The 13,087-nt window shown below is 37.8% G+C and overlaps 1 protein-coding gene across 2 annotated transcripts; it reads right to left on the bottom strand.

The window, feature by feature from the left end:
- Positions 1-1,394: 1,394 nt before the first annotated feature.
- LOC127861090 (uncharacterized) lies at positions 1,395-11,589 on the bottom strand. 2 transcript variants are annotated; one of them, XM_052399465.1, is made up of 4 exons: positions 11,249-11,589; positions 7,592-7,673; positions 5,647-5,673; positions 1,395-2,900 (listed from the first exon to the last, which is right to left on the bottom strand). In XM_052399465.1, the coding sequence occupies exons 2-4, from the start codon at positions 7,597-7,599 to the stop codon at positions 1,934-1,936; spliced, it is 1,002 nt and encodes a 333-aa protein (XP_052255425.1). In that variant the 5' UTR covers positions 7,600-7,673; positions 11,249-11,589; the 3' UTR covers positions 1,395-1,933. The 2 variants fall into 2 exon arrangements, with proteins under 2 accessions (XP_052255425.1, XP_052255426.1); XM_052399466.1 differs by lacking the exon at positions 5,647-5,673 and having other exon boundaries at positions 11,249-11,584.
- Between the last annotated feature and the right edge of the window lie 1,498 nt (positions 11,590-13,087).

Below are 13,087 nucleotides of genomic sequence, written 5' to 3'. Positions count from 1 at the left end.
TATACTTATTATCAAATACTATCGGGTTTGTTTAATATAATTAACATGTTAAACAATATAGTTGCGTCACAGACACGGAAATAAATTTTGATGGGGTCGACATTTGACCGACGCTGATTTTCTTATTGTCTGTAATTTTTACCCGAAATAAATTTTGAGAAGTGCCCATAAAAGGACTGGTACATAATGTGTCACGTTGAAAAATATCCCGATCTCTGCAATATATGTGAACCAATCGTTGATTGTACTTACTTGATTTTATTCGCAACCGTACTCAAACCGGATCGTTTTTTTTCTCATTTCGCTCATTTTGAAGTGCGGTCGGGAATAAAATATTTAAAAAAAAGACGATTTTCCGATTTTATTTTTTTTCCCATTTTCCAAAAATTAGGGTCGGCGGTTTTGTAAACCAAGAAATATAAAAGTCGTGGCCTAATATTTGTAGCAAAGAATTTAGCCCATATAAAAAGTATCTCTAAATTCTTTGCGCGTCTTATAAATAAGACTAGAGCGCCATATAAATTAAATGGAAAACATACATTATGTCATTGTCAAGAAAAATAAAGCTGTAAAAATCTCACCTGCTCGTATTTGATGTTGCAATTAGCACATTCAGCATTTTCAGTATCTACTAAATAAATATATGAAAGTGCCAAATGTCCAAGATACCATGACGTCCTCCTCAAAATGTTAGATCCTTTGAACTCCATTTATTTTATCCCTGATTAATCCTCTCACACATGAGGCCTACATGTACGATTCCTTGTAATGTTCACAGCGTTTATTTTAAATTGTTCACGTTCTCAAATTTTAGCAGGTATTTAATTATAAATATTTATTTATGATTTTGATTTATTTATTATTTCGAAGATACAGTCTTGCAACGTGTTTAGTTAGTCTAAGTTACGTGTTTAGTGATTCTTACAAACAATAGACTGACATAAAAAGTGGCTCCTTTTGAAGCACAAACTGCATCCATGTATATATTACAGCTGGCCCGGTTTGATGGGGCCTGTTTTTGATAATAATTAATTACCATTTTTCACTTCCGTGTTTATTATGTTTACCAACGCCATGATGGAAAAAAGTCCGTTTCCCACAATCCTTAGCGCGCATTCACACAGGTCAGTAAGACCGGTGTGACACAATGCGTGTGCAATCTCTTGCACGACGGTTACATTGAGAGCAAGGAACGACAACTCTGCGTGGAGATTGGTTCGTGTGTCGGTCGTATGAATAGTCTAGATACCGTTGCAGGAAATTAAAATGATCCGTAAAACTAAATTTAGATTCACATCGTACATGCATGATATACATGCTGGCGAATTCGACTGCACAAACAGTTTCGATTTCAGAATTAATTATCTGGCTTATTTCGCATTTTTCGACACATGTTCTTCTTAACTTTTATTAAAATTATATTGAAATATATGTATAATAAGTGTTTTACACATGTTATATAATTTTATAAATATTTGACAAAATCGTATCTCCCTTTCAATACCAGACAACTGTAACATATTAAAGAAGACTATTGCCAAGCAATATATGTCCCCTACCGGCTCCACCATTGTCAGATTTTTTTTTATTTGTTGCAATAGCAACCAGAATTTTTGACGTAGGAACAAAATAAAATGACGCGCATAATGTCCATATTGCCATCTATCCATATTTCAAGTTTCATGAAAAAATATGAAGAACTTTTAAAGTTATCGCAGGATCCAGAAAAGTGTGACAGACTCACAGACTGATGGACTGAAGGACTGACTGACTGATGGACTGAAGGACTGACTGACTGACAAACAGAGCGCAAACCCCATAAGTCCCCTCCGATGAAACCGGTAGCATATCTTAAATTAAGTCGAGAAACGCAATATCAGCAATACATATAACCACCTCATTATAATATGGTACACGAGAGACAAACATGATGTTAACTCTGCTGAACAAAGAAGAACGTTTCCTTTGTTTTCGACTTTTTCACAGTTTTCTTTTCCCGACTTGTCGGCGCTGAGTTGAGAAGCGGCGACTTGAAGCGGACATTCTTTTCATTGTTAAGAGTGTTGTCGGCTGTCGGGTCAAGAGTGCGCGCTACTGGCGACGTCTTCGCCAGACTGATCTCTGCTATTGTCTGTGCCTTACGGACACCGCCTTTCTTGTGCCGCACTTCGGCCATTTGCGTTATGAACGGTGTGGCCACCTCGTCAAAGTCGCTTAGGTCACTTTCATCACTAGAAACCCGTTTAACCTTTTTCTTCGGCGTCGGAAGCCTCTTTGAAGGCGCATCCTCGCCATCGGAAAACCCGCTAGGCTCTAATTTGGGTTTATGTAACTCGTAACCTTTCTGCAGATCTGACTCCTCGCGTTGAGTCAGCTTGGCGTACGGACGGACGGTACTCTGAAACTGAGGCTTACCGTCGGCCGCGTCTTCCCATACGTTCTTCTTTTTGCGCGTTTTAACGATAAACGCGTCGATTGTTGTCAAGGTCGAAGGAGTCTTAGCTTTTGATCGCAGCTGACGCATGTAACTGGGCTTATCGTCGTCCCCCGCACTTGGGTAGCCGTGCGTGTCCCTTTCAAGCGTCATTATTGCGGCCCGTTTCACAGCTTCCGGCGATGCGGGGCGCTCCACGAGTATGAGCGGTTCGTGGTTGAGGACGGCACTAGTTTTCACAAAATGTTTCATTTTGCTGTTTAGCTGTATCTCCATTCGTCGAATCTCAGAGTTGAGCTTACGCAAGTGGGACTTAAGCATGGTGTCGCCTTTGGAGTTGACGCTTATCAGACAGTCCCCAAAGCGACTGACGCCCGGATTGCGCGCGGCGTCCATCGCCCGTTCCCGCTCCATGATGGCCCGTCGTGACGTCATCATTCCTAGACGCATCTCCCGCTCCATCTTCCTGCAAATAACAATATACGGGTCGACTGCTGTGTACGCCATAGTCGCAGACAAAGGTTCACATGAAAGGTGTTCCATTAAACATCTAATAAGTTTAGTTCAACGTTAAGTTTTATATGTATAAATGCATAATAGCTCAGTAAACATTTATACAATACAGTATTTCACAGTATAACTTATTGTTATAAGTATTACACTTAGAAAATAAACATAAAACTTCGGATTAATTTTTTGAAAACGCATTAGGTTCTTTTTAATTATTGTAAGTTTCCGATGGCAATTTGATTCGTTTTCGCGTCCTGTGTTCTATTACCGCAACATGAAATTGAGTGTCATAGACTTTTATGGACTTGAAAGTGCGTGTCATAGACTTACATGAAATTGAAAGTGCGTTTCATAGACTTATATGAACTTAGGATTCCGAATGCTTTTGGATAGGATTTTTTTACATGTATATGTAATTTAATATATATAACAACAGACCAGATCAGCAAAAACGATTCTTAAAGATAACACCTACATATATCGACCTAATCATACAAAGAAAGGACATAAGATAGGCCAGAGGCGAACGATTTTTTTTAATGAATTAATTGAGTCGCGTTCTGATAAAACTGAACTTAATGCATGTGCGTAAACTGTCGTCCCAGATTAGCCTGTGCAATCCGCACAGGCTAATCAGGGACGACACTTTTCGCCTTAACTTGATTTTCGGTAAGGAGGGACTTCCTTGAAACTAAAAATACCATAAAAGCGGAAAGTGTCGTCCCTTATTAGCCTGCGTGGACTGCACAGGCAAATCTGGGACGACACTTTACGCACATGCATTATGCCCAGTTTTCTCAGAACGCGACTCAAAATTATTTCATTTACCTAAATTAAGCTTTGATTCAGATACTGAACTAAATAAGCAGACAAGTCACAGAACAGTTTTTGGAGTTGGCCTTATTGCATTGTGAGGTATAATCCGCTTAGATGAGGTTAGCCAGACCAGGTATGTGCACATTGCAGCAATGGGAGCGGTACAAGGTGTCAGACCGGAAAGTGCTACATTGATCCGACGTGTCGTCATCGCAAAGTCAATTCAGGTGACGAAGAATACATGTCAGTTTTATGAGTGTACCTATCTAATTTAGTTTCTTACATTTTGTATTTATGACACAATATATACAGCATGCTTTTTGAAACTTTTTTTAACACGCCCACAACAACAAGTATGGTTTCCGCAAAACACCACAGCAAAACCATAGTATATGTTCCATTACAAACCATAGTATATGTTCCATTACACACACACGCAGGCACACACACCAACAATTATTCCGTTTAGTTTCCCCAACAAACCACAGCAACACCTCAGTATAGTTTTAGTGTAGTTTCTATGCTTCAGCACTTAATTACCTCACCATACTTCCTATAACACACCACTAAATAACTTCAGTATAGTTTCAACAACATATCACTACATACGCTCTGTATAGTTACATAACACACCATTACAGAACCGCAGTATAGTATCTTTGTTTCAACACTAAATAACTTTGGTATACGACAGTTTCAATGAAACACCACTACTAAACCCCAGTATAGTATCTATGTTGAAACACTAAATAACTTTGGTATACGACAGTTTCAATGAAACACCACTACTAAACCCCAGTATATTATCTATGTTGAAACACTAAATAACTTTGGTATACGACAGTTTCAATGAAACACCACTACTAAACCTCAGTATATTTTCAATGCCATATCACTGCCTAACCTCAGTATAGTTTCAATGAATTTCGGTATTTAATACTGTACTATCACAGTATAGTTTTAAAATCAAACAACGGTTATACACCCGTATAAGTTCTTTTACAAACGTCTACCCAGTTCCAACACACCACTGCAAAACCAAAGCGCATACTTTCCATAAAAGCACTTTACAATGATGCAATAACGTGACTTGTACGAAATTCTTGCAATTGTTATAAAACTATCAGAACGACAACTGTTTCTTGACTGATACAAACTGTATTTTATTATGATACAAACACGATTTGATAAAAATCATAACTATGTCTGGAATTGAAATGAGAACTTTATTTTGTGCTAGCTTCGAAACATCTTTTAACGTTGTGCAATTATATTTTTCCACTTTGTCGATATGCATACCCGCCAGTATCCTGCTCGAACATATGAGCATCTTTGTGAGAAAACAGGGCTTAATGCATGTACGTAACGCGTTGTCACAGATTAGCTTTTACAGTTTGCACAGGCTGATCCAGGACAGCACTTTCCGAATCAACTTGATTTTCGTTTAGAATTGACTTCCTTGAGGCAAACCATTCCATAAAATTTGAAAATGTCGTCCCTGATTTACCTTTGAGAACTTCACAGGCCAATCTGGGATGACACTTAACGCACATGCATTAAGTTCAGTTTTTAGAGAACGAGGCTCATATAAAACAACGGTGGCAAGGAGGTGACATGTATATGTGACATGGATGGCAAAGAAATAAAACGTGGTGGGCACCACTAAATACCCTATGTTGGTCGTAACCACGAAATCATAAGTCGTTTCCACCAGTTCTTATATCTTCGCTACAAATTTAAATATCGAGGCAACCAGTTCACAAATACAACCACGCGCGTGTTAATTTTGCCATCGTTTCGTAGCTAATTGTTGTTTAAATTGCGCAAACGAAGTCACGTGATCTTGCATTGGAACACGCATGCGTGTTTAAAAAACAAGACGTTACCTCTGCTGATTCGTCCCCTTGTCATCTCTGTGGGCAAGAATAGTATTAGTTCGTGTATATCAAGTAAGACATAATTTTACAAATAAGCAACTCATACGATGAACACAGAGCTGTTTATTTGCCGTTAAACAACGACCATCCGAAAATTCTTTCTTATAAACTGACACAAAATTTAGCTACTAATAATAAGAACTATGTTTTACTTGTTCGCGTTCCAAATTGGGTAGTTCAACAACGAATACTGTGTTTGTTCTTTGTAAATACTCTTTGATACTGCAACGCGACAAAAGACACAGGGAATTTACTCGATTGGTTGATATTTACTCGCATCGATCGTTAGTCACGTTGGATGTCGTGCGTCTTGCATACGCACGTCAGGTAGACAGTTGACAATATAACGACATTCGCGCGTTATCATGTTGCGTGCCGTTTTTAAAGTCGGGCGGCGTTCAGGTCATTGTCGTGTATCGTAGTTGTGCGATTTAACCCATTTATGCCTAGCGTCTAGAAAAAAGGCCTTTGCAAACAGCGTGGACCCATATGAGACGCCGCATGATGCGGCGTCTCATCAGGGTCTGCGCTGTTTGCTTAAAGGAATTTCTGTAAGAAATATTCTATATATAGAAATAAATATACTAGACATCCCTAATTTTGGAAATAAATTGATCCAATTTAGAAGGATGGGAGAGTCCACTAGGCATATATGGGTTAAATAGGATATCAACGATATTTGCTCGACATACTGTTGTTCGTTGTGGGTGATTAACGGGGGTAGAGTCGACTGTCGTGTGTCGCGTTCATAGGATGACTTGCAATATTTAACACGACACACGATACGACGCTCACAATTGAACGGCACGCAAACATGACCAACGATAGTCTACAACATAGCGCAACAACGCGATAATCTAATGTTTAAAGGGACTTGTTCACGTTTTGGCAAAATGACAAAAAATCATATGTGATAAAAAGAATTTTTGCAAAATAACTGTCGTGACTATGCACATTGTGTAAATATCTGTTCGTCTATGGATATTCATTATCCGAAAACCGGAAAACCACAAATCGTTTATAAAGCTTTTCGTCGATAATGCAACAAAAACATGTACCAGTAATGCCGGCATAGTGTAAAAATTACCGGCAAAAGCGTACGTGTTTCAGTGGTACAGAGTAAAATTTTGCTGCCAGAGATCCGGGGTTCGAGTCTCAGGGACAGCTTTTTTATTTAAACCTTGTTAATATTTAAAACTGTTCCACTTGTTATAGTTTGTTAATTAATTCCTGTAATGTCTGCAATCGCACATTCTCGGCCCTTTCCGTCAAACATCGGATAAGTACCTCGAAGGAGATAGTATGAATACACATTTCGGAAGCGGTATTGCGGTCTACCTACGCGGGCCTACGCGAATCAAAATTACATAGTAAAAACAAACATGGCCGGTTTTGCGAGTTGTTTACATTTTGCAAAGATGAAAATGGGGATTTTCTATGCTCTGAAGCCAGAGCAATTACAAACTCTACAGGAATTATGGACGCCATCGTTGTTATTGTTTTTGTTGTTGTAACATTCTTTGAATGGTATCACGTGGGCGGACTACTTTCAACCCGTATTTCTCCCGAGTCCGATTATGATAATCTGCGAGGGGTACCGAATGTAATGTCTGTTGTCAAAAAACGCAAATCTGGGAACAAGTCACTTTAATTTCGAGCGTCGTTGCCTATTATCAATTTTCGCAATCTGTTTCGCGTTGATTACCGTATGTCGACCACGAAAGAACGACATGCTACACTCACTATGGCTTTATCGGATTTCGTGTTTAGATGTCTGAATGCTATATGTACAATACTTCGATTTCCAAAGTTTATATAAGAAACAATTAAAAAAAACGTAATTTCGCTATTTTATAATGCCTACGCACTCCAATAAGTCACGTGCACGTGTTACCTGGACATCCTGGCACGTGTCGACGTAGCTCTGGAGCGGATTTCTCACCGTCTACAGGCACGTGTTTCTTGGGTGACCCTTCCTGAAATTAATGTAAAACACGCAGACACACAGTTAAAAGAAGACCCATACTTTAGTTAAATATCCGGTAGTTTTACTGCAAACATATTCATCATGCTCATGTTGATTCAGATGGTTTGCTAGTCAGATGAACATCTGTTCTGCACACTTACAGCTTATGTAATAAAAAATATACTATAATTAATTGAATTTTTTTAAGTATACGATAAACATAAAAAATAGCCTACTTACTTAACCCTAGCTATTCCAATAAGCATTTCATTTTAAAACTCGATTGTGATATAGCGTTATGTTGGTTATTTCAAATACATGTATTTGCATACACAATACGCGCACAAGTTGACCACAATATACGAATTTGAACTTTACATGTATACGTATTTGCTTTCCTCAAAAGTTCAATTTCCTTTTGTGAAATTAACACGGTCAATATTGGTTATATTTCTCTGTACGTTAAGTTAAGAAGCAAGACCACATTAAGTTGTTGGACATTTAATTGTGAGCATACAGGCCTTGAAACGAATACTTCAGATGGTAGGATTGTCCACGGGCGTAGCTGTGTGCAGTCCTGAAGTCTATAGGAGATAATAAGCAACCGAGAGATGTTGTTTTCCTTTTGCAATTATCTGAATCGATGACAAGCGTCATAATAAATAAAATAAAAACACACACACACGTTATAATACGGAAATAATAGTACGGTTATAAGTATGATTGTTTTATAATAAGAATCAAGATGAGCTGAATATGCTTAATTAAATACAATATTTGTTCTCTTCTTTTCTGGTAAAAAAATTTAAGACATTACCTTCATCAGAGGTAATAAATTGCATTCGATTTTTAAAGATATTCAACAGCTTTTAACCAGTTTGCCACCGGACTGGCTGACGCAGAAAACTTCAAAACCAGGGATAATATCATTTCAGTCTGTCTAATTCACCTGCTACCTCTTCTTGCGATTCAATATTGAATGCGTCAACGCTACCTTCGAGGTTGCGCTAAGGACCGGATGTTTTGAAATTTCACGGATGCGTAGGTTTTTTTCAACATAGTGTTGTAATGTCGTATGCGAAATAATCACTTAGACAAAATACATCTACTTGCTTTAAAAAATGTCCCCATGCCACAACTTATAAAGGTCCTCACGTTTCAAAATGGGTTGTGATTGTATGTTTCTGTACATTTGTGGATGAATAAATCTTCACTGAATCGCACAACATTGACCGATTTTTAAAATAAAATGCGAAATATGTTTCAACACACTTTAAACCTACTCACCCTGAAGAATTATCCGTGAAATTTCAAAACATCAGGTCCTTAACTCCACCTCGGAAGAAGAATTGGCTCATTTACTAATGCATCGCAAAAAAGACGTTGGGCCCATGATTAACGGCCGTGTAATTCAACTTATAGTATTCGTGGTCTTCATAACGTTTAATACTAACCCATTTATGCGAAGCGTCTAGATAAAAAGCATTGGCAAACAGCGTAGACCCAGATGAGACGCCGCATGATGCGGCGTCTCATCAGGGTCTGCGCTGTTTGCTTAAAGGAATTTCTGTAAGAAATCTTCTAAATATAGAAATAAATATACTAGACATCCCTAATTTTTGAACTAAATGGATCCAATAAAAAAAGGATGGGAGAGTCCACTAGGCATAAATGGGTTAAGTTCTATGCTCGCTAGTTGTACATCACCTCAGTGTAACAACCCTTACACAGTACAAGCTCTAGCAGCGCCCCTGGTATATTCAATTCCCACGGCGTATCGAGTATCCTAAGCGTATTGAGCAATCCATATTTAATTTCAAAGTTAAAGCTTAAATCAACCAGTCATTTTGTACTACTACGATGTCTCAATTGCACGAAAATAGTATTCATATCGACAGTACGTTGAACATAATCCGTAAATGTGTAATACTTATAGCGTGTTCAATAGCAATTAATTGTAGCTACTTACAATACCGCAACCAAATGAATATAATAATAACGAAGGTGCGTTACCCTTAAAGTCGAAGAAACAAGTTATGTCTCATACATATAATACGAAAAAAACATGCATTTATTTGTTAAAATGAACAAACGAACCAAAATGGTTTCACAGAAAAGCAATTCCGATCTTGAGCGATACCAGCATTAATAGTCAGAACATCAGAAAACGAAAAATGTCATCCCAGATTAGCCTGTGCAATCAGCACAGGCTAATCAGGGGCGACACCTTTCGCTTTATGTTGTTTTACGCTTAAAGGAAGTCTTTTTCGCGAAAACCCAGTTAAGGCTGTAAGCGTCATCACTGATTAACATGTGCGAAATGCACCTGTAGGCTAATCTGGGACGACACTTTACGCAAATGAATTAAGCCTGTAGACTAATCTGGGACGACACTTTACGCAAATGAATTAAGCCTGTAGACTAATCTGGGACGACACTTTACGCAAATGAATTAAGCCTGTAGGCTAATCTGGGACGACACTTTACGCAAATGAATTAAGCCTGTAGACTAATCTGGGACGACACTTTACGCAAATGAATTAAGCCTGTAGACTAATCTGGGACGACACTTTACGCAAATGAATTAAGCCCCGTTTCCCGAGAGCGAGGCTCAGTTTCAATCAAGCCGTGAATATGAATGCGCATGCGTTCAAGTACTAACCTCTGAATGCGCATGCGTTCAAGTACTAACCTCTTGATAATCCCCAGGCAGTCAATTCGCAATAAGTTATTTTTAATTTTAAGTGAACGATTGAAAAGAATTTATTAGGATCCATGAATAACGGCAAGTGAAAATAAATCATTTCCACTGATAGTAAAAAGCTTGAGCAAAGAAAGATTTCACGGTATCTGAAGTGCATGTGAAACAAGAGCATAATGTGTAAAACCACATACATGTGTATGTATATTTAAAAAAATTAATTAGAATATGCCAAAAACTTTAGCGGCGTCATCAATTTTGTGGAATTACGCTTAATTGTATGCTTCTTCGATTTTGAAATTTTAATAATTGTAACATTCCGGATATACATACAGTTCAAATTTAGCACTTAAGTGAAAATAACCTAAGATGCTTTGAAAATATCAGCACAGGAGAAAATGTATTGTTTGTGCTACAACTGTAATATGTAGTTGATGTAGTTTCACATAATCAATTGAGTCGCGTTCTGAAAAAACTGGGCATAATATATGTGCGTTAAGTGTCGTCCCAGATTAGCCTGTTCAGTCCGCACAGGCTAATCAGGGACGACTCTTTCCGCTATTATGGTATTTTTCGTTTAAAGGAAGTCTCTTCTACACGAAAATCCAGTTACGGCGGAAAGTGTCGTCCCTGATTAGCCTGTGCGGACTGCACAGGCTAATCTGGGACGACACTTTACGCACATGCATTAAGCCCAGTTTTCCCAGAACGAGACTCAAATAGAAGTGTTCCTCCGGGTCACAAAGGAAAGGTATGCTGCAAAGTTTCCGCCCCCAACGTGAGATACTACATTTCAACATTCTACATTAACACGAGTCTATCTACAATTTAAACTGCCTAATAAAATTCACACCTTGTTCTTAAATCAATAATAACGTACTTACCAATCTGCCGAATACACCATAAAACTAGCACAGTGAAATCCTTAGTATCCAGCTGTCAATAAATATGTTCAATAGTAAAGTTTTAATTCTTGTTATGTTGACAGACATCGGCGGGATCATGTTCAATCAAAGGCGCTATGAATCGTTTTCCGATTTAGCTCTATATGTTAGTGATATTTTTTAACCGTTTATTAGTTGCTTCTAAAATTATGATACCCTCGAGTAAAGTAGACATTGCAATAATATTTTTTTATCAAAGTTAAACGTATTGAGTTTTATCGTGGGAACGTCATGGTAGTGATATATGAAGTATAGGACTAGATAAGGAAAAACATGTGGGACGTGTATGACTTACTTTGCCTGTTTTTTTGTAATTTAAAGTATGGCAAAACTAATAACAAACTGTAAATAATATTGAACGCATTAAATCTCGCCTTTAATCTTATCGTTTCAATACAGTTTACAATCATAACTCGGTATTGAAGTGGGCCGAATATCTGACTGGAGAATCGTTTACATATTGATTGATTGATTTCTCGATAGATTCTCATGCTCGGGGATTAATTATATCTGCGGTTTTTAATTTGAGATGAACGTGATGGCAGATGTTAAACAGTGCTATCAGATCGCTCATAGCATTCAGACGCGTTGAAGCAATGCGATACTAATCAAAGCGCTGACAGACTTCGTTGTGCCTATGACATTAGAAATAAAATAACGACGTCACGTTATGCCGTTTGTTTGGTTTTAATCTTGTTACGAATATATACCTATATTATTTAAAATCACAGTACTATATAAACACTGTACGCAGAACAACCAAACTTAATAAAAAGGAATCTGCAGTTAGGTGCATACATTTCTTCTATTTTCTTCGATTTTGCTGCGTATGTTAAATGGTCCTTTTGGCAGATTTTGGCATGTATAGAAGTTTGTCATTAAATGCTTTATATTGATAAATGTAAACATTGGCTCTAAAAAGCTCCAGTTTAAAAAAAACAAGAATAAAATTAAAGAAAGAAAAAAGTAACCCTCAACTGGGCTCAAAAACCAATGACCCCTGGAGTAAAAGTCTATCGCTTAGACAACTCGGCCATCCGTACTCACACAATAAGTGATGTAATTTAAACTTTATATAAGCAATCCTCGTAGTTTCACAAAATATAACGACAACAACAGAACTCTCCAAATTATTCAATCGTTTCGCGTTGCGACGCTTTATAATTTTCAGGTTTTTAAATCGTCAACTAGATATTTCAGAGCATGGTAAATGTTCAGTATTACTGTTTCCTCACAAATATCATGACTACCACGAAAATTTGCGAATCTGAAGCATTTTTTATTTTATTTTTTCAATTTATCAAAACGCAAAAAGGCGCTTTTAACTATATTTACGTAATTATAATTATTATACATATCTATGTTTGTTTAGTAGGACATGTCGCCGTTTTCATCAGTTTTACAGTCACATCACGGCGGCCACTTAACCAAATCACACTGTTCGGCTTCACCCTCATGCCAGTAACTGTTAACTGCCCGATTTGAATCAGTGCATGGGGGTTGTGGAAGAATGACCGAAGGATATATTGAATGACCAATCCCCACACAAGTTATTTATCAGGGTCCGGAATCGAACCCACGATATGCAGTACAGCGCTTTATCAACAGAGCTAACCGGCCCGGTCAAGTTACTAAGCAGAAACCATTTTGCTATATTTTGTAACAATGACCTTGATCACACAAACTCATGTGCAAACCAGTCCATCCCTATGGACTGCGTATATTCAGATGTCTGTACGTTGTTAATATTTGATGTTTGATAAGTAAGGTTATTATTCG

The sequence above is a fragment of the Dreissena polymorpha genome, chromosome 15, assembly GCF_020536995.1.
Source record: "Dreissena polymorpha isolate Duluth1 chromosome 15, UMN_Dpol_1.0, whole genome shotgun sequence".
Classification (NCBI taxonomy): domain Eukaryota; kingdom Metazoa; phylum Mollusca; class Bivalvia; order Myida; family Dreissenidae; genus Dreissena; species Dreissena polymorpha.
The sequence above is the reverse complement of the archived record's forward strand: the minus strand, read 5'-3'. Positions and strand labels throughout refer to the sequence as shown.

Excerpts from the sequence above, each read along its gene's own strand:
- LOC127861090 (XM_052399465.1), bottom strand. Across the intron at positions 2,901-5,646 it reads AAGGGGACGAATCAGCAGAG|GAAGATGGAGCGGGAGATGC; the intron begins GTAACGTCTTGT and ends TGTTATTTGCAG.